The 26,706-nt window shown below is 38.7% G+C and overlaps 1 protein-coding gene across 1 annotated transcript in view; it reads right to left on the reverse strand.

Annotated features, from left to right (window-relative positions):
* Window positions 1-2,613: 2,613 nt before the first annotated feature.
* LOC311194973 (protein FAM169B-like) overlaps window positions 2,614-26,706 on the reverse strand; it is a gene marked incomplete at its 5' end in the record, with an annotated part of 38,587 nt that continues 14,494 nt past the window's right edge. Inside the window, 8 exon segments of the mRNA XM_084268238.1 lie at window positions 2,614-2,971; window positions 2,973-2,993; window positions 4,008-4,069; window positions 7,164-7,292; window positions 9,313-9,495; window positions 16,830-17,004; window positions 18,407-18,492; window positions 25,393-25,492. Of these exon segments, the coding sequence (XP_084124364.1) occupies window positions 2,771-2,971; window positions 2,973-2,993; window positions 4,008-4,069; window positions 7,164-7,292; window positions 9,313-9,495; window positions 16,830-17,004; window positions 18,407-18,492; window positions 25,393-25,492 (957 nt within the window). The 3' untranslated portion in view covers window positions 2,614-2,770.

Here is a 26,706-nt window from a genome sequence, read left to right on the forward strand (position 1 = left end):
AACAATAGGTACGAATTACCTTTCAGTTGATTCTGCCATCTCTCATGCACACACACTTACCTCCTTGTCTCCTAAGCAGAAACATCATCGTGCCAAGCCACAACCACCAGAGTGTAAATTCAGAGATTAAATCCAAGGTTTTGAAAACTTAAATCCAAAAACTGGAATGGTTTTTCAAGCCTCTGCCAACATTTTCAGCACTCTGAAATGATCCTACCCTTGAGTAAATGCACATTTCTTTTAAATAAAAGAACTTCCACCGCGAGAAAAAGATGTTTGTGCTGTTGGTTGGAGGGGTGTGTTCTATTTTGCTCTATTAAGGCAGTAGAGATATTGGGTCTGTTTCTGCTTCAGACCCTCTTAGAATTCTTGTGATCTCCCTAAGAAGGTGCTTCAAGCTGCCAAAAATGAGTTGCAGATGCAAATTTCTAAATTAATCTGTAACTCACCATTTCTGAAATAATATGGAGCAAATCTGCATCCTCCTGTAGCCCAGAAGTTTAGTACTGGGACACAGGATCTCAGACCTCCTGGCTCTGGGTCTTCACTGGATATAGGTAATAGGCAAAGGTCAGTATCCTCTTACTCTATGGTTTCTGCTTCGTGTGTTTCATTTCCCAGGCAGGGCATTTGAACTGAATGTACAACATCCACAATTGTCACAAGTTTTGATTAGAAGGATGGTGTGATCATTTTCTTTGATCAGAAAGTACCAAGCCATCTGCCAACCCCATCTCATCAAATGCACCTTTGCTTACTTCTAGAACATGCCCAGTTGTCAGCATGAACATTTTTTGATGAAAAAGTGTTACTTAGAAACAAAAAGCTAAACAGAATCAAGGAAGACAAATCTTACACAGAGGAAAGAAGTTAACATTTCTGTGAGACCAGCCAGGAAAGTTAGCTGCTAGTGCAGCCAGTGGATCACTGCACAATAGAGAGATGAAACATAAATTCAGTTTGGGAACATTGCAACATTGCTGGTTTATCCACTGTCTCAAAAGTGTCTCTAGATAGAGAATGAATTTAATCAAATAAGGTGTCTACCCATTCTGTACACATTACCTTATCCATCTTCTCTATTCTAAAACAAATTCATATAAAGTTTCTTGGGGCCTTCTTAGACACGTGTCCAGCTTGCTAGGCTACTGCAACTCCAGAATCAGCTTTCCCGAGGACAGACATAACCACTTCCTATCATACTTAGGATCCACAGGTATTGCAACTCTTCACAAATACTGTATTTAAAGAAAAAAAATGTATTTAACCATACATTAAGTAACAGTGTAGGCTGCTGCACAGCAGGACACAGTTTACAGCAGTCTTTACAGCATGCCCTTTGTGATTTAACGAATCAACAACCTGAAGATTAACCGATTATAAAGTTAGTCCTAAATGCATTCTCTTTGAGACAAGAGAACCATAGCAACATGATTAAGGCTGGCACACAATTCAGTGTTTTAAATCTCTTGGCAAAAACTTCCAAGTTCTAATTATAGCATTTTTTAATTTATTATTTCTAAGAGATGCCCAGAAAGGTCTGATTTTGGTGTCTCTTGGGCATATGGTTTACTGAGCAGCTCAACAGGGGAGGAGTTACTTGGATACATGAATAAACGCTATGTTAAATCACGACCTTAAAAAAAAAACCCAGGATGACAGAGCTATGTGTGAGCAATTATGCCATACAGGGGGAAAAATATACAACCTTACAGTGTACCTACAATGCCTGCCTACAGAACTGTCGCCCTGGAAATGGTGGATTAGTTTCTGGAAAGAAATAGCTACCTCTCCTTGTTCCAAGACACCCACTTAAGAATTACAGGCTGTAGAAACTATTCAGGCTCATGAAAACCCTATTGCTGTTCACCACTGAGGCTACTACCTCTTTGCAAAGCCCTCTCTGCCACCAGACTAAAGCCCTGATCCTTAAGAGTTTCACCTGTAATCATGAATACAACATTCAAGCTTTAGAAATTCCTCAGTGAATGAAGAAAATTCTAATACAGAACCATCTTGTGTTGAAAGAACAAAATTTCTTTACCAAGCCATAACATGAATAATCTGGTTAAATATGTTCTACTTCCAGGTTAGTTAAATGCAAGACATTAGAAAGAGCCTACAGGGAATAAAACATGTGATATATAATCGACACAAAGTGCTACACCCTGAACTTAGACACAACATGATCACAGTGATCACAGCTGAATTTAAAAGCAGCCTAAGGCCTGTACATTGCACACTCTTCTTCTCTGTACCAAACGTTTTCTTCATTAATGGAGTCTGTATGCCATCCTGTCCACCACAGGGTTCAAGACAGACTTTTCTCCTGAAAAAACCTCAAATAAAAGCAATTCAAGATCAATTGTTCTCTTTGAAAGGAAGGTTACAGCTGTCATTCTGATACCAACGTGTGTTGCGTTATCTCGCTTCCATAATGCAGGAAGTGGTTTCCATAGAAATATCTTCTTACATCAGTATCTACAAGCCCTCCAATTATTCCCATTTGGACATCTCATGCAATCCAATAAAATCTTTTCAGAGTAGGGAAATAACTACGCTCAACTACTACTCAATTACTTGGCAAGAAGAAAAAGAAAAGGACAATTAGCAAACAAAAGCTTTATTTAGAACAAAACACAAGATGATGAACATGTGTCTTGCAAAAAAAATTAGATCTTACCTGAAGAAATCTCCCTACTGTTACAAATTATGAACAATCACAGTTTTTCAAATCACGCTGAGATTTTGCTGGTATTTGAACGTGCAACTATGGTGCAATTCTAAACTGTTTGGTGGCCTGGTCTCCAACTAAGTCCCCAGGGCCTGCTCTTTTCCTGAATCCTTTGCATTGCTGAGTATTGCCTGCACCTTGTTCCAAGTCCTCTTGATCAGGACCCTGTGAATTTAGAGTCCTTGCCACTGCTGCATCATCTTTTTCTTCTGTGACATCTCCTGCTGCTTTCCCAACTACCAGGAATGTATTCAATGTCCTGAAATCAGAACCAAGACAGAGGGAACACCAAATTATACACAAACAACATAAACATTGGCTTGATCCTAATATAAAAATCCTCAAGGCATCAACTAAGGCCACAATAAACAAGCAAGGCAAGAAACTCCACTGCATTGATTGATAGAACAGCATCATTCCTACTGCTCTGTCTGAGTTCCCAGAAGCACCAGTATAAAGAAAACTGGGAGTCACATGGAGCCTTGATCTGGATGGGTGGGCTCAAAAGCCACGACCACAGGACATAATGCAAGAGTGTGCACTGCAGGGGCCAGTGCTGTCATAGCTCCCCCAGGAGACCCATGTCTGAAGAAAACAAACTGATTTAATTGTCTGGCAACCAAAATGCACTGGGGAAACAAACCCTACAGCTCTTTGTTTTGCTTACACTCATCTCTCCTTTTTCTTTATTACTTGAAAAAGCTTAATTCCTGTGATTTGTTTTCTCAGGTACACGTACCCCTAACTGGGTTTAACCTTCACTCAAATATCTCAGCCTGTTTTAGGTCTTCAGCCTGTAAAAATCTAAGCTTGATCAGATCTGCAGCTCAGTAGTGGGATAAAATAATTAGAACTGTAACAAGCTTGGCTTACTCACTGTAAAGGTGTCACACTCAAGGTCCTGTACAGGCAAGGAAAGATCACAGTTCAGTTCAGAAAGCCACTGCACATGCAAACCTTGGAATTCACCATGTGCCAGCTGGGTTACAGTCCCTTATCTCAGTAAGAATCAAACTAAAACATTTAGTGAAAACCATCCTGTACTCTTTACCCTCTCAAACTACTCTATATATATATAAATTAGCTATATGAATCAATTATATGTGTGTATATTACATAGCTATGATTATCTAAATAAAGGTATGGGTCAGAGGTAAAAAAAACCAACAGTTGTCTGGTGGTCTCTCATATTTAAACCTCACTACTTCACTAGAAAGAGGAAAAGGCCACCAATGAAAAAGTTAGTCATAAAAGAGCAAATTAGTCACCATACCTTATTCATCTGGTCCACATCTGATTTTCTACGTTTACTGGTTTGAATGCCCGCTTCAGCCTCTGGAGAAATGGGCCAAATAGTTTTGTCCCAGAAAGAGATTAAAAAGGGAAAACTGTTAGCAGACCTCCATGGCAATTTTCATTTAAGAAACACACCAGAAAAAGCCACCTGAGTGATGCCTTCAAGCCCTTTTGCCTTGTTTTTGTTAATTAACCAACCATGGGAACTGATGACACTACCACAGAAGACTAAGGTGAATTACTATACTAGAAAGAAAATGTCTCTGGTTCTTTTCTTAGCTTGAAAGTTCTGCTAAATAGACAATCCATTCACCTCCTCCACCAAGAAAACCCATATCCCTTCCTCCCTTTCAGAAAATGCAGATATTTTGATCAATTCAGACAAAGGATCCTAAGCAATCATTTCAGACTGATTTCATTTCTGTCTCATTCTACTTATTTTTTGCATTAGCTCTAAATTTACATGTTTTATATATATAATACTGAACTACTTCAAAAACAGCTCTATTCACTGCCTGGTAAATTTAACAACTAGGAGCAAATTATGTTAAATGAATTCTATTCCTCCAATCAGCTCCAGAAAAAAAATGTCACTATGTTCCTGTTACTGAGACTACCTGCTGTAAACAAAACCTCTCAATTTTTCAAACATTAAGAATTAATTCAGATTGAACAATTGCCACTATGCATGACAACATGCTAAGGAGCTTTATATTTCTAGGTCTATGTAGACATGCAGACAGAAATACATGTGTGTGTATGTATGTCTATGAATCTGTGCACACCCAAACTGAAGTACCAGTTGCAGTAAACAGAACGCTGCAGTGTAACTGTACTGCCACTAGATGCAGCCACATCACCTTCCAAAATTTAAAATTCTGACCTCAGGCTTGTAGAAATCTTTTCTGGAATATCTATGATTGTAAAATTGTTACAACAACACTAATAGTATTCAATCCTGAGAGCTGGAGAAAAAGCTGGAATATGAGCAGAATTTTCAATTTTTCTTCTCAATAATTTTTTACAAGACACGTCATTGCAAATGTCAACAGGGATCAAAGAAATCTGAGCAGAATAAGATTTGTCTATTTCTGTGGTTGTTGCCATAGATCCAGATTGGAGCTGACAATATTGAGTTACATTGTGGTTTGCTTTCTACATAACAGAGCAAATAGGAATGAAGCTCAATGTTCCCAAGTGATGCCCTGCAGATCTAACGACTGTACACGTATGGAATAGGTAAGTGTACACCTCCAGTGGTTTCCATGTTATGCCACAGCATTTTCCTCTCTGTGTCCCTGTACCGCAGCTCTGGAAACACAAGCTTCTCTTTACATACATGGTGAGCAGCACAATAGGTCGGATGATAAAGGATTCCTGCACTCAGAAAACATTCTGCTTTATCTGCTACTAACAGATAGCATGAAGTCTTGGGAAATTCTCAGGTTATTTCCTCCCCAGCTATCAGAGCTACACAGGAATAACGCTGCCTTTAGGACAAAGGGAAACTCTCCCCTAGTTTTAGAAGGCGTATCTGTCCTGTATCTCCCCCTTGGTATTTCCCTGGGTGCCTAATATGCACAGTGCTGGGATAATACAAGCACAAGAAGCAGGGAAGTAGATTCCATATGTAAAACAGATATAATAAATGTATTACATGCTGGTTTAAATACTGGTTTTACAGTGGGTTGATTTTCCACTGAAGATAGATTAAATAAAGCCTGTTACCACATTTACTGTAAAGGAAAGCGATGCCCAATGAGCTGTGCACCAGAGTGGAGAATACAATTTTAAAAGCAGATTTTTATTATATATTTTAGTGCCAAATTCACTTGCTTCTGCTCCCTTCCTCTATTAAAATCACATTGCAATTCACAATCCATATAAATATGTATAAACCCTCCCTCCATTTCTGATTTATACTTGCCCTCCTTCCTCTTTTTGCAGCTATGAGAGATCTCATTTATGTGTAAAATTGGCCAAGGCAGTTCTCAGGCCTCACGTGGGGTTTTTTTAACTGACAGCCACTCTGGTGGAATTATATTACCCATATTTTGGGTTGCTTCTCTTCGTTTTTGTAGAAGAAGGCAAAAAGAAGAAATACAAAAGAAAGTATACTGTCCTCTGGGCCCCGGTCTCTGTTTGCTGATCTAATCATAATTCTCTTTAATTGTCATTAATAAACTGAACTGACCAAGATGGATTAAAGGAAAGTCCAACACCAGTTTTTGTTGGTTTAAAGCTTGAGGAACATAAATGTAATGGCTTCAGAGGAGCCCAGCTTGGGGCTAAATTCTGACTTGACCCTCCTGTGGGGTGCTGCAGACAAGATAAAATGCAATGTCTCAACTGAAGGTCCCAAGCTAGTACAAAGCAGAGTAAATGTGGCAAGGCATGGGAGCAATTTGCTCTGCAGCACTCCTTGCTGCACTTCCAGAGAGGGACAACGTGTGCCCTTCTTTTGGAACCTAATGCTTATCACAGCTTGTGTGCATGCAACAGAGGGGCCTGTCTGGATCGCCAAGCCAGCTGAACAGATTACATCTACAAGATCCCCATATGAACTGTCAAAAGGTTTTCCTACTCTGTCACTATCTTTTGTGAAGTAGGCAGAAAATGCTCCCAGCAAGAAGGATTTACCCTGTAGGAGAGTATTCTGAGTCTTCCAAAAGCCATAATGAAAATGTTTGCGTTGCCATCCAAGAATGGTATTGGCAGCAAATTGAAGGTAATTAAACACATTGCCCACTGGCCATACAAATTTCTTCTTTGTAATTATTTAAGAGAAACAAACCCCTCTCTATAACCCAGACATTGTGTTGTGCAACAGGAATTTTTTGGGCTAACTTCTACCCTGCTGTAATTGCACTGCAATGGGAGTTGCAGCCACTTTATGCCAAGACTGTGCTTTGTTCAGTATCTCTCAGATGCTCTGCAGTTCAATTTCATTACCTCATAATTTCTGAAGAATTGCTCTGTTTACTGGGAAAAGACCAGTGAACTGGACTGCACACTCATTAGTTTCTCCATATGGAAAAAGAGAAACCAAGGGGTTATCACTACCTAACCCTTGATTTTATTTCCTATCTATATAACTAACATGGCCAAGTTCACACTGTTTACTTTAACTCACTTCCTGAAGGAGATGACTCCATCTGAATTTTTAACCACATATTCACTCGCTGGCCCCAGTCTCCTGGTGCTTCCACCTCCCACAGTCGCTTCTGCTCCTCAGGATAAGTCTGCAAGAATTTCTGGCAAACTGAATAGGAGAAACCAAGGGGTAAAAGCATGAATGAGTGAAAAGTACAGTGGAAAGAGGAATGTATTCTATCCCAGGAATTCTTTCGGACCTAATTTCATTAGTTCCTTCGGAAATCTTTTCTTCTCCCTTTCTAAACCAAAGCTTTGTATCAGTTTGGGCCAATATCACCCTCCATTTTACTACTGCCACCCCCCTACTCTGTTGCTGGGGTTCATTTGCTTCTTTGGGTGTGGAAAACAAGAAATTGGAAGAACTATTAGAAGAATAACAGGAGTACCTGTGTCAGATGTATGATCCCCTCTAGAAATCATATTTCCACAGATTCCTGTCACTGTCAGAACACACTGAACATTAATATAATTTGGATAAACAGCCAAATTTAGGTTTGCTTATGTTATTAAACTGAAATCTGTCTTATTGAGAGGTTTCCTCAGGATGTAGGCAGAGCCAAGAGGAGACAGGCTATAGGGCAAACAGTTCCAAAAATTTAAAGGGGACTTTCCTTAACTACCATTCTATCAGTTCCATCAACTATACTAAGACAGCAATCTGTAAACAACAAAATCATTTTCACACTCTTTTCTGTCCATTGTAGTTCATCATAGGACAGAATGGGTCAATTTTATCTTCAACATTGAGTGGAGTTTAACAATGGGACGTTGAAACAAAAACCCTAATTCTGGTATGTAAACATTTGCTTTACAGTTATGACCAGATCACTGCCATGAATTTTATCCAAAGATATCAAAAATAAAATAATCATTTTAATAAAATCTACTGAAAGTTATGTATATATCAAAATAGAGATGTCTCCTAAAAGGCTTTTACTTCCTTCTAGGCCTCTCTAGCACATTAAATAACATGCTAGTGAAAACTGTGCATATTTAGTAAAGATATTTAGAGTAAAAGGTTGCATTCCTCTGTCAAAGTATGAGATTGTGGTTCCAATGAAATTATGAACAGGCAGTGACTTCAATATACTCAACATTTAACTTACAGTACTAGTGATTTTTATAAAAGTAGGAACTAGAAAACCCAATTAGAACATGATACAAATCCAATTCATTCACTATTAGCTCTAAACTTGATTGTGACGAAAGCATATTCTTGCAATACAGCACCAGCTTTCTGATTCACAGTGTCTAAGAGAAGGAATGCTGTCAATACTGCTCCTTACTGAATTTAGAAGTAGTAGTATCTTATAAATTTCTGGGGTACATTTGTATATATCGGAGTAGATCTGTGTACATCCAATGGCACACACTGTCCAAGAAAAAGAACAGATACAGTCAACATTTTGTTCACACTTAATAGGAAATGGCTGGAAAGATGTAAGTTGATAGAAACATCTCTCAGAAATTTACAGTAAAGACTGTATACCACACAGAGAGCAACTTTAGGAAAAAATGCTTTTCTAAAGAAAACAGATATAATAATGTGAGACCAGATGTTTTCTGTAAATTCTCCTAGCAAAACTAGAACTTCAACCTAAAGACAAAGAAGATATACAATGATAATGATACTTTTGTAAATGCCAAATATTCAAAGACAATCAATATGAAACAAGTACTGATGTGGCTGGATGAATGAACTCAGACCAGGTGTATGGCTTATTAAATCTAATCTCTTACAAATGCAGTACCTACAAGAGCATTATGTGCATAGTGTAGGCTTGACAACACCTTCGGATTCTTTTCCCTCTGGTGTTAAATGAAATGGGTAGGACACTGTCTAGGGCAATGACACGGAAATGTCTATTTCTAAGAGAGAGCAAGATCAGAAGGCAGAATGACAAACATGCAGTAAGAGTCTTATGCTTCTCATTGTCTTACACAAATATTGGCTTACCTTTCTAGAGGAAATTCTAGATGTTTCAAGACATGTAACCAGCCACACAACAGTTCAGTTCAGACAAGTGCACTGAACTCATACAATTAGGAAAATCCTACCAAGACCATATTGAAATTCATACATTATATATGACCCTTACCTAATGCTTCCACATCAAACAATTTACCTTGATACATGGCAGCAGAAATAGGGCAGCTGATCCCCAAGGCATCCTCAGCCATGAGAGACTGACAGAAATCATGCAGCATTTTCATCCCTAGGCCACCTCTTCGGTACTTTCTCCGGACAAATACAGTATCCAAAACTGGCAGCAAGTAACATTGACTGGTCATACCATCACACAGGCTCCCTGAAAGCAGACAGTTTGAAAACAAAATCAGTGTTGCAGCACTGACTAACCGCTGTGTGATTCCAACTGTAAATACTGCCCTAATAGCTTTCCACAAGCTATGATGATGAAGCCAGCTGAAGTGCATTTGCCTACACTTTCCAGGAGGAAGATTTGTGCCATCAAGCTGAAAGGATCTGCTTAACATGTGGCTGACAGGTCTCACCGTAGTTTTGCAGTGGAAAAGACCATTTTTTATAATCAGACCATCAGGTACACAGGAAAGTTCACTGATAAGATAGAACTGGGCTGTAGTAGCCAAAGAGGCATAGATATTCTGAATGTAATCCCAGTATATTCCTTTAGCCTTTGGCTATTCTGGTAAATCACCTCCCAAATTCTTTTTATGAAATACAGTGAACCACACAACACAGTATGATTTAAATGCTCAGAAGGTCTATACTGCCAGATGCAGCTGGACAGTGGGGAAGGCTTCCAGATAAAACTTGCAATACTGTTTAAACTAACAATTTCATCATGATTGCAAGGAGGCCTCATGCACATGTGTTTCTAGTCCATCACTTGAACTACTACTGTCTGTGTTAAAAAAAGGTTTTTCACTCAAGGATGGTCCTTACTTATATAAATATTAAGTCAGTCACTTGAAATCACAGGAACATAACATAGTGCTCTACATAAGGACAAAAACCAGACTCATTTATAAACCTCTAGACCTTTAAAACTCAGTGAAATGTCAAAAAAATCAGAACCAAGGGATTTATTTTCCAATTATGAAAAACTCAAACTGGAGTAAAGAGCAAGTTGATTAAGAACAGACATTCAGGGTCCAAAATTTTCATGATCACCCTGAACAATTCAGGAGCTACGCTAGCAATTCACTGCACAACCAGCATCCAGTGCAAAATAACATAAAAACAAAACCTTGAACTACTTGACAGCATAAGCATTCAGCACTGAAATGACCAACACTAGTCCAACAACTACCTACTTACAGGATAAGGTAACCATAGAAACATCTCACTGATTTATCTTGATTTTTAGAAAATATTTACAAAATTTTCTTGCTGCTTCTATTTGGGCACATGGCAGGTTAAATAGAAATGGATATCCAGGTCTTTATAAGAGAGGATTACAGTGTTGCTTAAATCTCATCAAGTCCTTCTTGGTTTTCTTTCTTACCACTTACTAGTGTACCACTGAGTCTAGTTTTCAGTGTCTTGAGATAGGAAACTCAGCACTCTGCTAACAGATTCGCAGAATTTTAGGGGTTGGAAGGATCCTCCAGAGTTTATTGAGTCCAACCCTTCTGCCAAAGCCGGTTCCCTAGGAAAAGACCTATTTCATAGTTTCACAGATGTGCTGTTGAATGGCTGCTCCTGAATTTCAGTCTAAGGCTTTTACTTGAGAGCCATTTTCTTCTTTATCACATCATCAGTACCTCTCTGAAACTGAAGCCTGCTTCTGTATCTGAAGTCAGTGTCTAGTACTACTTTTTGCTTATAGTTGCTAGCCCTGACTTTTATAACTCTTTTCCAAGATGCCAATTCAGCAAAGCATACATGACTATATTCAAGTCTAAACCTTGATTTGTCAAGGCTGTAGCTCTCCAGTTAGCAAGAAACCACATCACACTTACTCGGCCATATAACAATAGTATGTATCTACATAACCAATCCATTCACATCCAGGCTTGGTCCACCCTTAACTTAATCAAAGTGCATGCTTAACTTCAAGCACATATCAAAGCACATTGTTGGGAAAGGATGGGTTGTGGTGGTGCTTATAACCTTTCAATATTTTTAATATATGATATGTAGTTCCTCTTTTTTCATGAGCCAAAAAATTGAGTATATCCCCAATGCTATTGTTAGCTGCCAGCCCAACAGAGATGCTGGATTCCACATTCTAAGAAAGGGACAAACATTTCCACATGAAGTCAGCAGCTTTAAGAATTCCTGCAGGTTTCAAGTGTCATTATAAGCTTATTATTACCTCACACAGTCTGTCTCTTATAAATCCTGATGAGACTGTTGTGCAGCAATCCCAGGAGCTGAGTGATTGATTTATGTCTGTGCTCCTAATTTTGTGTTGAGAAGACAAAACCTTGTAATGTCTAAAGGCACTGTAAATAAAGAAACCATGAAGCCATTCTTCACCTTATCCCTGGGAAACATATTAGAAGAGTCATAACCCATAGCCACTCGAAATAAAATAAACAAACAAACCAACCTTAGGAACAAAGGCCACTTTGTCTCTAGTTCCCATCCAACAGCAAAGAGGTTACCGTAAGCTCGTGGTGGCCCAGAGGTGACCACTAGGCTCTCACCCATTTGGCTCAGAGGTTGGTTTCATTATTGAAACACACAAACAGAATAAGCTTTTGAGGTGAGGGAGGAGACAGAGAAAATAAGGGTATTGGCGATAGAGATGGAAGTATTCATACAGTCTTCCCTTTGAAAGCCTTTGATCTGTTTGGTTAGGTCATGAGTGCCAAATGACCAACTTAGGAGCCAGCAAAATGGTAAACAGATATTACAAGGGCAGGAAAGCAGACAGCCATTAGCATTCCCTAAGAGCCACAAACCAGAAAAACAAAACAAAACAAAACAAGCCAGTCCCCACATCCAACAGACCCAAACAAAACAAGGTTGTGCATACTGACTGTTTCCCTGCTGAACAAGTTGGCTTGGCCCACACATGTTTGGACAGGCCTTCTGCAGGCTGAGTGCTTGTGTAAAGGGTGGGGAATATTTCTGCTGAATAGAACCCAGGGTCAAACCCATTGTGTGAGTGTGTATGTAAGAAGGGGAACAAAGGTTCTGGCTTCAATAAAATTAAATTACTTCATGTCTTGACTGGTATGTAGTCATTTAATTTTTATTACAGCCAGAGCCTTCAGTCTGCCCCAGAAATGCACATTAAAAGTATTATTGCTAGAAAACACAGGGAGATAAAAGCAGCCATCCAACAAGACTTCAGCTAATTTTGTGTCACGTTAACTTCATTCTGATTATTATTTTTTTTCATAAAGAAACATATATAATCAGTGGAAAATAAAATCCTATTATCTCTTTAAGGGGTCTATTTCTAGAGAATACCACCTGGGCCATCAAAGTATTAAGAGAAATTTGCAAAGTATTAAGAGAAATTTGCAAAGGCTTGTATGAAAAAAGGTGTGACATGGATTTTAGCTAGGGTAGCCACTTCCAGAGACCATCTCTAAAGCTTGTTCATCATCAACTTGTTCTTCCCGTAGGTCCCTGACAGGTAGAAAAAGCAGAGACTGGCCCCAGGTTGCTTTGCTGCCTACTTTTTATCAGCAAGAGTTTTTGCAGTCTGGTGTTCCTAAACTGTGATATGTGGAGCATCCCAAAAGGATGAATGAGAACCTTACAATGCATTTACTCCTAGTTCAACTGCTGCCTTAAAGCCTTCTCAGAGGACCCAATTTAGTTTAAGGCTGGTCTGTGGTTTGACTGCACAGAGAATATTATCTTTCTCCGCAGTTTTACTAGTAAGGCTTGACAAAAAGAACATGGCAAGCTTGGGAAGGCGCAAGCTTTAGCAACCTCATTTCCTTCCATTCTGTACTGCAGACAGGTTAGTCCACAACTGGGCAGCTCCTACATGTTACAGAAACACTAAGACATAACAATAGGGGGCAAAAAAAGCTGAGGTCTTTTTTTCTGTATATAAAAAAGGGGAGTTGTTCTGGTTTATTCCTAAAGGAACTCAGCCACTCTTGGCTGATAGCATCCTCCAATTTCCTTACTGATTTATCTGCATGATGAATCTTCTACATTCTCTGACATTTATGTGAATGTGGTAAAAGTCTGCTTTCAGTAATTACTAATCCTCAGTAAATAAAGAAGACAAACTTGCAGGGAATTACATGGTCTCGTTGCACAAAAAATAGTGTCAGTAACTCCAGTCATTAATCCTACACTGCTATACAAAACACATTCTTTCTGAGGCTTTCATACAGATTTAGAGCATACTGAGAAAAAAATTTGAGATAAATACTTAGAAGAATATAAAACAGATCTCAAAACCAAAGTATCTATATGAATGTTTTCTGCTAATTATTTCATTTTCAACCTGATTTCTGCAAAGAAAGGGACAAGGACAGGAAAGTGTCATTTTCTGTTGTACCTTTAAGTAGCTACATGCCGTGAGGTCTAACTCCTCAGCTGTCTAATATGGAAGCCACTGACATAGATAAAATTGGAGACATTTATCTTGGCACGTGACAAAGTGTCTTATCAGCCTCATTAGTGGCTTAGTACGTCTCATCAATCTTTAGTATACCCAGTGGTAAATGCTGCATGCCTGTCATTGGAAAGGAATAGGCACATACCAGAGAGGCTAGGGTGATGATCTGTGTAGTCATGAATAAATTTTGTTTTAATAAAGGTGTCTAATGCTCATGAAAAGTGATAGCCTTGAAGAATGAGTCTTCAGTTTATCCACACAACAGGTGCAGGATGGTCAGTGTCAGTAGTTGCCAAATTGCCTCAAAACCTTGACCCGCAGTTACTGTGCCTCTGAGTGAGGCGGGTGCTCAAGACCATCTGTCCCTCTTTAGCTAGACTATCAAAAGAGATCCAGTTAAGGATGTTCAGAAGATGAATGGATGTGTGGAACTGGACCAAAATGCCCAAGTTCACTTTGTACAGGCCACCTAGGAACTGGCAAATGGAAATGACTTTACAACATTGCCAGGATAGTTAATTGGAATCACTGTAGTCCATTGAATATTTAGTTTGCAAAGCAACACACTAAATCTGTAGCAGAAACAGAACAGACTCTTTCCTCCTTGGTCACAGTTTCTATGATTCACCCAGATAACTTCTGTTTGAAATTGCCATGCTCCACAGATCTGTTCTGGCTTATTTGGCTCCACCAAAGTAGGTTTTTTGTCGATAATGGGAAATTCACAGATGAGAAATACAGTTGAATACAGCATCAGCATGAGTCTCAATTACCTAGTGAAGAAAATAAAACCATTGCCAAGGATGGAAATAAAGGGAATCAGAATCACGTGGTGGGCACAGAGGAAAATATCTTCTTCCTAGGAGCAGACACTGTAACAGAGCAATATGAAGTCCTGCGCTTAAAGCTGCCCTTACTAAATGTTCTGACCAAAACATTACAAGGAAAAAGAACTCACATTATGTTTTAAAAAAAATATAAGTTAAAAAAAAACCCTAAACCAACTATGTGAAATACAACTTCTAAGAGAAGATACTTATCTCAGCCCGTTTGGGCCTAATATATCCACGGCTCTTCTAAAGAGTAGAGAGAATAAGATCAGCCAGAACATGGCTGGTATGAATCTGAAATCACAGAACTTCAGAAAGAGGAATTATTTTCTAAATGCATACAGCAAATAGCAAAAAGGGGCAAAAACAATCAGTTTCAAGCTTCCCAAAGAGGTTTTGGCAACAGACTGCAGTAATTTGTGAGACAGGCCAAAAACTAACAAATATAGCTGCCCAGAGGAAAAAAAACACAAAACCACTGGCAACGAAAGACAGATGCTGACAAAGCTGGACTTGAAGAATTTGTATTTTATGTGGACCTGGTTTAAAACCAAACTGTGACTCTTGACTTACTCAGAAACAGTTTCAACTTGGCTAATGCTCCACCCATAACAGACTACTGTGCAAATTTATTTTACTGTAGCATGAATCATTACAGCCCATACAAGTGTTCCTTTCCAAAAGTTTTGCTCAGAAATATTTATGGACTTAAAGGAGAATGTACTATGGCAATTGAAGTGTTTGCCAACTTCAAGCCAGTTCATCAGCACATTCACAGGTATGTATCCCTTTATCAAAGGCTGAGACTTGATTTATCATTAACAGTAGAGCAGCACCGTGCCAGCACTGTGGTGTACAAGTTACACCTCAGTGTGAATAAGGATTTTGCACATCCCAAGGCAGCAGAAGGGCAAAACATTTCTTATTGCTGCTGGGCTTTGAGAGTCTATCAGAGTCATCTGAAATTCAAAGCAATCCATGACTGTAGAGCTGTTTCTTATTCTCCCCTTTCAGATGGCTACTGATTGCTGACTTGAGCAATACATTTACCTCCAAAGATAGTGACCTCTCTGTGTTTAAGTTGCTGGTATCAAGATGACACCCATGAATCAAGCCTTCACCACTCTAGGCTGGTTAACAGCAGTGCACCTGCATTAATACAAACTATTTAATAAAAGACCTTCACTAAAGCTTATCCTGATGCAAGTACTCTGCTCTACTGAAACCACATCTAAAACACTGTTTCCAGTTCTGGGCCCCCAAGTTCAAGACAAAGACTATTGCAGTGAGTCCAGTGGAGGTCTATGAAGATATTAGGGGACTGCAGCATCTCTCACATGAGGAAAGGCTGAGACACCTGGGTATGTTTAGCCTGGAGCAGAGAAGACTAAGAGGGGATCTCACTAACACTTATAAATATCTAAAAGGCGGGAGTCTGGATGGGGCTGGACCCTTGTGGCAGGACAAGGGGCAATATGCACAGACTGTAACACAGGAAGTTCCATATGAGTATTTTATGGTGAGGGTGATAGAGCACTGGAACAGGCTGTCCAGAGAGGTCCTATTCTCCTACTCTAGAGACACTCAAAACCCACCTGGACACGATTCTGTGCAACCTGCTTGAGGTGATCCTGCTTTAGATCTCCAGCGGTCCCTTCCAAACCATACTGTTCTGTGATTCTGTGAAGTATCCCTAAAGAATCACATACATTGTTTATTTTCTATGCTAATTAATCAATTAATGATGAAATCAGATAACCATCATCCTTTAAACTGAGAGTACCACAACTAGACAAAGCATTCCAGGACTTATCTAGCACATATACTTTCCTCTACACAATCCAGCCACTATTCCTTATGCATCCAAGGATACTGCCACTTCTGGCCACCAGCCACTCTTGATACACTGGTTTTCCAGTGTGAACTGTACTCCTTTTTTTAGACATTCTTTCCAGGATGCAGCCCTCCATTCTGTGGGTAGGCCCTGCATCCTTTATTCCTAGATGTTCGACCTTCTACTTGGCTGTATTAAAGCATATTTTATTGAAATAAGCCAGTACCTCAGATCAGGCTGTGTAACTGAGAATAGAGTTTGGAGCCATCATGTTTAAATGAAAGTAACATGGATGGCTTCCAAATTCTGGGAAGGTTTGTTCCCCAGATTCATTCTGAGAGAGATTTGATATAAAAATGTAAATGAGAGCCAGGATTATTTATATTGAAAGATAAACAGAAGGATTACATTTCTAGCTATTAGGAACTAATGGAAACGTGTCTTTAGAATGACCTTACCTTTCATCTTGACCGAGTAAAAGGCAACAGCCTCGCCGTTGCTCCAGAGTATCTTGGCACACTCGGTGGCAGAATGAGGTAGAAAGAATGCATCATTAGCTGAACTCCCTTCCAGCATTCCAAAAATAATGTAGTTCAGAACAAAGAGGACAATCCTTTCTCCCAGTGTCTGGACCTTAGAGAACAAAGAAAAACAGACTGAAGAAAAATGAAGTAGAGAATAGTATTTTGTGTTTGATAAAAGGCTTCAATATTGAATGGGGCTGGGAAGGAGGTCAGAGAACATGTACACTTCATTTGGGGAAAATACCTCACGAATTGGTTCAGACAGAAAAACAAAAACAGTTTTTCACACTGTTCCACCCTCTATCCATAGAGAGCATAGAATAATTTAGTAACAATTTATAAAGCTTGATATAACTCCTGTTGTCACAGAGAAGAATTCGAAAGCAGCAGGAAAAGAAGTATCTTGATTGTAGTCACAGCAAACTAGTCACAGATTTGGAAACTGTGTTGAAGCAATCTAATTCTACTCAAAAGTGAAATAAAGACAGGATTCACTGTATTATCCTAGTCACTTCTCCCCTATTACCTGCCTTGCTCCAGCATCACAGAACTTCAGTGGGCCATGACCTTGCTTAGGTAGACACTAAACAAAACAGAGAACAAATAGTCTATCCCAAACAACTTACAAGCTAAGTGTTACAAGAGCAACTAGTTTTTATGCCATGCTTCTTACTGGACAACCAACAGCACAGGGAGATGGAGGCATATGAAGGAACAAGATCATACTGGTCACCAAGGCAAAAAGCGGTGCCATCAAGCTTTATATGCAAGCTGAAAAAGAAAGAGTTTCCACAAATAATGACAGCTTACCTCTTAGCAATCAGCTAGAAAGACCATGTTTTCTATGTTCAGATTTTTTTTCATTCTCTGTTGATACATCAGGTGCTTGAAAGCCTGAAAGCCTCTGTTTCTGCCCCAAATTCTATCTTGCAAGGATTTGTATATGAAAATCCCTCCAGTTCAGTTACCCACAAAAAGCCAACTTAATTGAGTCAATAATTATACTCTATGTACAGCACATATTAGGGAAAGGTGATAAAGGAAAAGAATCATTACAGACCAAAGCTGGACACAGAGGGTTGGGTATCAACCATTTCATAACATGAACACAATATAAACATTATCAAAGGCAAAGAAAATCATAACTGGCTAGACAAAACATTGTTCCAAAGGGTACCGCCCATCAGACAGTCGAGCAACACTAATATTTTTTGCTAATGTAGTAATGTGGTTTATCTGATTATTCCTTTAGTAAGTAGTAAGGGTAAACTAAAACCAAAACCTAATAAACCCCACAGACTGATCATAAAGTGCATGCAGAAAATTATTTAGAGAGGGTTAATGTGCATGTCACTGTGCAATGGGAGACGTGGGAAGTACTTGGTGAGCCACATAGCTCAGATCCCACAGGTTATAAAGCATGAGCTATAGGAGACCAGAGACAATTACATACGATTGTTCTAGTTGGGAAATTCCAGGGTAAAGGCAACTGTTTAAAATAGCATACTTACCAAAATTAGCCCATCTCTAGAAGGATCAGCTGTCCTCACTACATCTTCAAGAGGCCACCAACACTGGTTCAAATAAACTGCCAAAACTACAAGAGGAAAAGAGAGTGGAACACGTTACCCGCAAATAAATACAAAGTTGGTTCTGAACCTTTCAAAAGGAGCCTCAGATCTACTTGTCCCTCCAGCTGACTCTAGTTTGATCTGCTGTGAGACAGCAGAACAACAATTGCATTTCAATTTCACCTCCATGTCCCTTGATATCCAATTTTCAGTGCATCAAGCAAAGGTAATTTTTCTCAGGAATTGATGTGACTTTGGTGTGACAACCTGTGTGCCATACGAATAAAGCATTTCCTGCATAATATCTGTTTGGTAGCACAGTAAGCTTGAGTGGCATTTGGAACAAAGAGAGCTAACTAGCCAAAGGTTACATTTGTGATGTTTCCTTCAGACTTTCTCCTGCCCACATATACCTGTCCGTATTGGCACCCCTGCAAGCCAAACACAAAAGTTCTCCTATCTGCTTTATCAAATGGGTTTTCAGCTGCCTATGTGATTGAATGTGAATGATCTGTACCTTTAGAGTACAGATTCCTAAATGGACAGATATTCACTGAAGTTCAAATGCATACAGAAAGATTTTTATCCACAAAGGAAAGACAAATGCACACATGAGTAAAAATACACTTTGCCCTGAAGCAGAAGTGTATGACCAACCTACATTTAAGTCAGGTCCTTGTGTATGTACCATACAGAACTTGCACTCCACTTCTTCCCATCCTTCCTGAATTTTTAATGTATGCAGAAACAAGTATTTAATACCAACTCCTACATGTTCATCCACAGAATTCATTGTCTGCCATTAGATTTACAAGAGAAAGACTGAAGCAGCAAAGGTGACACAGAAATTGCTCCCAAGAATTCAGAAAGAAAAGTTTAAACACAGGGTCATTTCAAAGGATACAGAATAGATTTTAAGGGTTTAGATTAGGTTTTTGAATAAAGACAGAAATTTGATCATTTATGACCACCAACACATCAAGCAGCAAACATTTCAGCAAAAATAAATGTCATTATCTGTACAGTGGTAACATCCACATAAATAAATAATACAGCCACAATTTCAGGACTGCTCAAGAGAACATCATCTTTACTATCTTCAAATATGGCAGCTAGCATTCCCATTTTTAGACAAAAAACCATAATATAGGGAGTATGTTGGAAAGAATAGCATGGAATTGACACCTCTTGAGTCCAAAGGGAGTGCACTGTCTATTGGTTGTCCAAGCTACCCAACTAGGGACAAATGTAAGAAAGTTAAAAAACACCTGGGAGTTACAGACAAATTCACACACAAGGAAGTGAAATGGCTTTAACAGGATCCATCATTTGCCTGGTTTAGCCTCAGGTTATACAAATGTTGCTGATGCTCACAGGTTAGTTGCTGGTTTTGCTTCAGCCTCCACCAACTCCTGCTGGCTTTAAGGCTGGAGATGCCACTTAGCTAGCTTATATTTCAAATAAATTATTAAAGCATGTGCCAAAAAGTGTTACACTTTGTGTACTGGGTTAACAATGAAGAAAGTACTGCACGCAAGGGCAGATGCCTGTTTATAGCACCAGCCTCAATTCATTAAATATTATGCACTTACTTGCATGGGAGTCTCATAGTCTTTCTGTGATGGATTCAATCTGTTCCCTCAATCCCTTCACTCTGCTTTCAAATGTGAGCAGTCACTGCTCCATTACACATCTATGAAACATGCAGTGCAGAGGGAGCTGAGTCAGACAATGGGGACAGAATGGGCCAAATGGTGACTTCCATGGGCGCTGCACAGAGGTTTGGCACACACTTCAGACACATACAAGACACACAGTAAAGGTCAAAAAAGTTTTTAAAAGCTTTGAGGAAAATAGAAAGATGCATAACCATGCTGTAAGGAGCTACTTTTATAGAACATTTACTGTGCTATTCAATAATTTAAATGTGTGGAAGGGAACACTAGTTGACATAGCAACTGTCACATCACATTACTCGAGCAACCTTATCTATATGGATGCCTGCCTTGAAGGAAAAACATTCCTCCAGATTTCACACAAACATATGTACTTTGCTTTTTGTTATCATTTTTTAAGTCAACATCTGGTCTGCAGTTAAATCCATCCATGCTTCCCCATATTCTCATTTTCATTTTATAATCAACTTTGAGGAACACTATTTCAAAAGCAAATGTGTTTCATGGGACCACATGTTACTTCACTCTCCCTTCCCAGTCTTCTTTCAAAGACACTTGGTTACGTTCACCTGGATCATGAGAGATCAGGTTATTGCCAACAGTAAGTTACACACAACATCTGAACCCTGTGAATCATGATGTATATGATTATAATGATCTTGTGTTTGCAAGACTTGATGTGCTTGATGTTGTAATTGCAAGACTAGGTGAAATAGATTAAGTGAAATACGTTTCAGTTCACAATTAATGGAGTATATACGTGCTCACTTGGGTGGCTTGCCCTGTAAGCCCTAGCTTGCTAAACCTCAGTACTTTGATCACTTGTAGTCACACAAGCATATTCAGAGCGCTGCAGGAAGCTGAGAGGCTGCAAAGCACACGATTCCATACCACTCCTGGTATTTGGAATACAGTATAGAAAGACACTGAGTTGAATTCGGCACGAAGTATAATGCAACTGTGATTATGAAATGTCTCCTTTTCCTAGGCACACATGGATCCCTTCCCAGCCCAGGTCTGGATTATATTTTTACTTTCTAGACTATGCTGGCCAAACGTTCCCACACTGGTGTGCAACTGTTTGAATGAAATGTGCACATCAGGACTCTACACACAGAATAAAGCAGAAAAATTAAAGCAACATCCAGTTTGGTACTTGTTTTTTCCCAGCCTTCATCTGCATTGCTGAAATGCATCCCTCAGTCACAAACTAAATTTAAAGCAATGTGATATATGAGAGATAATTGATTTTAGTTTGTTTAACAAGTATATCATGTACCATTTTGTTACTTTTAGATAAAGTAATCTTTACCTTAATTTTGGCAGTATTTCACATTGGTGACACACAAGAGGCTGTTTTTGCCAGATTTCTACCTTGTGAGGAGAATGGTAAATTACTCCCACAAGTAGTCCCAGCAACCAAGCTTAGGTCAACTCTGATGATGGAGAAAGCTCAGAGATCCTACATTAAACTGCATTCTGCAACACTGACATCGCCTCAATAGCTGTGTTCTTCAGTCCTGTCTTTGAAATGGAATAAGAGCATTTCTCTCTCCTACGAGTCTTACCAAAATAAATACATTAAAGCTTTGGAGGGATGCAGATGCTGCAGTAATGGCAGCCATTCAAGTATCTAAGACAGATATCTTTCCTGCAACCAATTACATTTTCTTATACAATTCGAGTTTTACTCAGTGATTTGTTGCAAATGTCTTGTGATAAATGTTCCATGGCAACTAACAGCTATTGTAAATTATTATATACAGCATACAGAAAATGCCACAATAGGGTATGTTTATTTAGTGTTATAAAGATGTTAATCACCCATGCTATGCTCTGTAAGCCCTTACAACACAATTTACATTTCTCATAAAAATATTTGTACAGATATACTAACAGAACAGAACACTCAGCCCATCAAAAATAAATTAAAAATGCTCCCAATGAAGACCAAGTTCTATGGAAAAGCCACAATATCCACTTTCTCTTTGAAATATGATGGTCATTTCGATCGCTCCTAGACAGCCCATCTGATCAAGATGATCAAATGTAAATATCAGTGTTGGAATCAAACCCCCTTTAATCAACATTCAAGAATTAAATGCCAAAAAACATGTCCTACACACTTACTAGCTGCATCTTCTACTCTGTCTTAAACTGCTTCTCAGTAAAGCATCTCTACTCTTCTACCCCAGCATATCCTGGGACACCCTTGGCTGCCTTCAGAACTATGGACTTCTTTGGACTTCAGAAATGTCTGAATGAATTGTGAGAGGAAAAATCAGCGGTCCATGCTTGCATTAGCAAGACTACCACTAGCAAAACTGAATTCACAGGGCAAAACATCTGGTACAGAGAAACTGCTGTTCACAAATTCTAGCTGAAAAATAAAAGAACATTAGAGGTTGGGACACATGACTGTGCTTTTGGAGTGCATCCTCTAATTTCATTTCAGCTAAAACTAATCCAGTATACACACTTCAAGAGTGATCCTTGATATCAACTTAAGCACAGTACGTGGGGACAACCAGGAAATTTGCTTCTAAGAGCATTCCTGGTGTGAAGCAAATCTAAAATGCAGATGGAGTGGAGAGCACATGAGAAAGAGAAGCAATTGACTACAACAAGATTGTTTGCCTGAGTTCACAAGAAAAGTATAAAGCTCAAGGGAGGAAAAATAATAATGCAATCTGTTTAGTGTGTTAACTTTCTGCCCATGTCCTTAAGTAAAGATGACCAAGTTAATAAATATTGCTTTTCTCTGAAGGAATTAGTTCTGAAACAACTCGATCTGCTCACTGGTCAGAACAAAAGGTCATGTAGGTAAGCAAATCCATATGGATTTACCACATTAACACAGTCTGCTGCCTTGAGAGCCAATTCCAAACCTGTTAAGGTGGGGGAAACATATTTGGACAAAATACTTTCGATGTGTCTACCCATATGTATAGGTATGCACACACACTCACCCCAGCAGACCTTAGAGGACTAATGAAAATTGATGAAAAATCAGCTAAAGGAAAAAAGAAATCACGTCAGTCACATTTGATTTGTGTAGGAAGGCTGGCCACAGGTTTATAGCATATAAAATCCAGAAACAAAGAACTTCCAGTAAAATCCTTTAAGTAATACCTTCAAAAGGAAATCTTAAAAGCCAGATGATGTAGGCCTTACTTAAATAGACTTACTGACCTCTGTGGGACTGTTTCTGTGACTATGGGCTCATGACTCAAGCTAAAGCTTTGCAAGGGACTCACAGCAGTCAGTCAGTCTGTTGTTTATAATATATGATGTTTATTCTGGTACTTTTAAGCTTTTAATGTAGATAGCTATCATATAATTTAGAGTCCAATGTGGACTTGTTTGACTTGTTCCTGTGGGAAATAATTTTTTTCCTTGTGTACATGGATCTCATTAATACATGTTGTTCCTAATACTATTAGATCATTTAACTGAAGATTTGTTCTAAATGAACTCGTTTCACCTGCATTTCTTTAATAATTCATTATTTTTGCATTGCAATTATTACAGATCCCCATTCCTCTTGTGCAGCCTAAACTACCTTAATGCTGTTTTCAACTACATTCCTTTGGACATGAGTCAGTAGGTATGCACAACTGCACTCACAAAGCAAGTCTGGCTCACTGGTATATATGCTTCTCCCCTTTATCACACCAGTCCTCAACTCTCTTCAGAAAAATGTTAATGGAATATATAAATCAGTGTCAGGAAAGTAATTCTGTATCAATAGTTTTAGAAGGACCAGGAAGGCTATTGACTACACTTGGTAACTTGGAAAGGTCTCCCACCTTCACCTAAGTGAATCACAACACTAGCAAACATCCAGCTGAAATCATATGTAAGAGGAGCTGGAAAGTGTTGCAGAGTTCACCTCTAACCACAGATGATTTTAATCTGTTTTTTCATTCTTATGAAGAAATTTCCTGGTTACTGGTTACAGGGTTTGGACTGAACAATGAACACTTAGTTACACTAACAGTACCTGTTCTAGGAGTGTAAGATATTTACCTGGCACACTTTAGAACTGAACATAGCATGCTAAATTTCTTTGCCTTGCCTTTGTTGTATTATTAAGAATGCTGGCTATTAAGCCTTTCAAGGTGTAATTTATTGCTTATACTTCTTAAAAAAAAGAAATTAATGAAAGAGATCCTTACTTTGCTGCCACGTTTGTAAACTGAAAGTTTAAGAGGTTTCATGTATTCTGTCATTCCCTAAATGAGATCAATGCATAGGTTTGTGTCTTTGTTGTAGATGTTCCAAAAATTCTATAACCCTTTGCTTCACAACAGGTCCAACACACGTCATTTAATCCAGGTGGGTCGCAACCTGGGCTTGTGGTGCTGTACAGCTTAGAGTCAAATTTCCCAGTAATGACAATGGTATCAAGAGCTGTTACCTATTTGTTATTTTTCATAGTCAAAGATTCTTGCCTAAGAGAGTAAGTAGGAAAAAAATCAGGCTGTCTCTGAAGATACCATGAAACTGATGGCAGGAAGATAAAACTTAGATACAATTATGGATCAAATCTTAACAACCTGTTGATACTCTAAGCAGCGACTCATGAAACAGAAACACCAGTAAGCACATGTTGGCTTCTACTGCCTGTAACACTATTGTAGTGTATCCCTGTCAGGCTGACACATGGCTGTAATAGGAAAACCCCAGCATTACTTGCAGGAAGTAAGGCAAAGCTGGTAGAATTTAAAGAGTATCTTGGGACAACTGCCAAATAAAATGGATTTAACTCAATTCCTGAGCATGGTCTCGCTCCAAATTTGCTCCTCACACGCCAGGGCTGGAAATAGGAGGCAATTAAACCCAGGACTGAAAAAGATATCATAAAGTAAAAATAATATGAATAAGATTCAGCAAGACCTAATGCAATTTCACATATATATTTGCTTGTTTAAGGATTTCAGAATTCTATCCAAATTATAATGCATTAAATTTCACATCATCCTGAATTAGAAAAATATTACCCCACTGATCAAACTCAGAAAAAATAAGAGATTTACCCAAGGTGATTTTTCAGCTACCAACAGAGCTATACATAGAATTTAAAAGCCTTGATTGTCAATCATGCCTTCTAATCAGTATCCCATAAGGTAAACTGAATCCACTTCATATTAAAAACAAAACACAAAACATTCAAATATAAAAGCCAGCGGACTATCTTAAAAGAAAGTACAATTATTGACATTTCAAAATATTGTGACCAATTCTAACCTGTCTCTTTATCCTTTGGATCAGTTAACAGCAACATTTTGCAAGTAGGATTATTTCGGTAGAGAGGGACAAAACACACAGAGGAATCTTCAATTGTAACCTAAAAAACAAACAAGCCCTGTAGCTGTTCATATTGTAAAGCTCATGAGAAGTATTTCATGTATTAGATGCATTTATGGTATACCTTACTAATGTGTATGGTATAACCTTAGCAACAACACCCTCTCATTCAAGGCACTGAAACATACATAATATTCTAATATTATCAATAAGTAATGTTAATTTAACAGAAATCAAGCTACCAAAGTTAGTGAAGACCTTAACACCAACTTACTATGATTAGTACATAACCTGGCTCTGAACACATGCAGACAAATGGTGTTATGAAAGACCAGACACATCAAACAAAAACAAATACAACTTGCACTTCTTACAGCACAGTCCAGCTGAGTACTTGTGGTGTTTTGCAAACAATGAATTAAGCCTCAGGGTACAGGGAGTATCAAAGCATTAGGGCAGTGCCTGGGCAGTTTATCTGTGAGGCACAGGGAGGGTAGATAATTGGCACAAGGTGGTTATGTTGCCAGCAAAGCTAAAACCAAAATGCAACTCTCAAGCTCTCAGTCTTAGACTAAACTTCTAAACGATGTGACATATAAACACAAAATTACTGTGCTCAAACAGCTCTATATGCATCGAGATGACGATTTCCATATGAATATTGCAAATGCTCTCATGTAAGTTTAGGTACAGGCAAAGAGCATGCATAATTTAGCACAGTATGTACTGTACTTTCAAAAATCTGGTCCATTGTGTATGTGTGGGTGTGCCTCTCTCTCTAATTGCACCCATTTGTCAGTTTGCTATGAAACTCGAATCAGTCATGTGATACATTTAATATTTCTTGGTGCATGGAAGGAGTAGTATGAATATGGATTATTCAAGATAACAACTTTTAGGTTGAAACCAGCGTTCACCAATTTGTGAGTGCCAGAATCCTTGAATCATCTATGCAAACACTGGACTCCAGGAAAAAAAAGGAAAAAAAATATGAAGAAAACTGCCTGAAATCTGTATTCATGAGTTTCCCAAAATCTCAGCATGTTCTGGGGATTCAGTCATTCTTTGCATGCTTCAAATGTAACGGCATGGATGTCAGTATGGCACCTGGGAGCACTACTACAATGAAATGGCCAGTATTATTTCCACTACCGTTATGATTTTTATCTTGTTTTATAAGGTAATGTGCACTTTCACAGGTGCTAATAACATCAGCATGAGCCAAGCATAGCTTTCTGTGTATGAAGCTGCCAA

The sequence above is a fragment of the Gallinula chloropus genome (genome assembly GCF_964237585.1).
Source record: "Gallinula chloropus genome assembly, chromosome: 9".
In the NCBI taxonomy this organism is placed as follows: Eukaryota; Metazoa; Chordata; class Aves; order Gruiformes; family Rallidae; genus Gallinula; species Gallinula chloropus.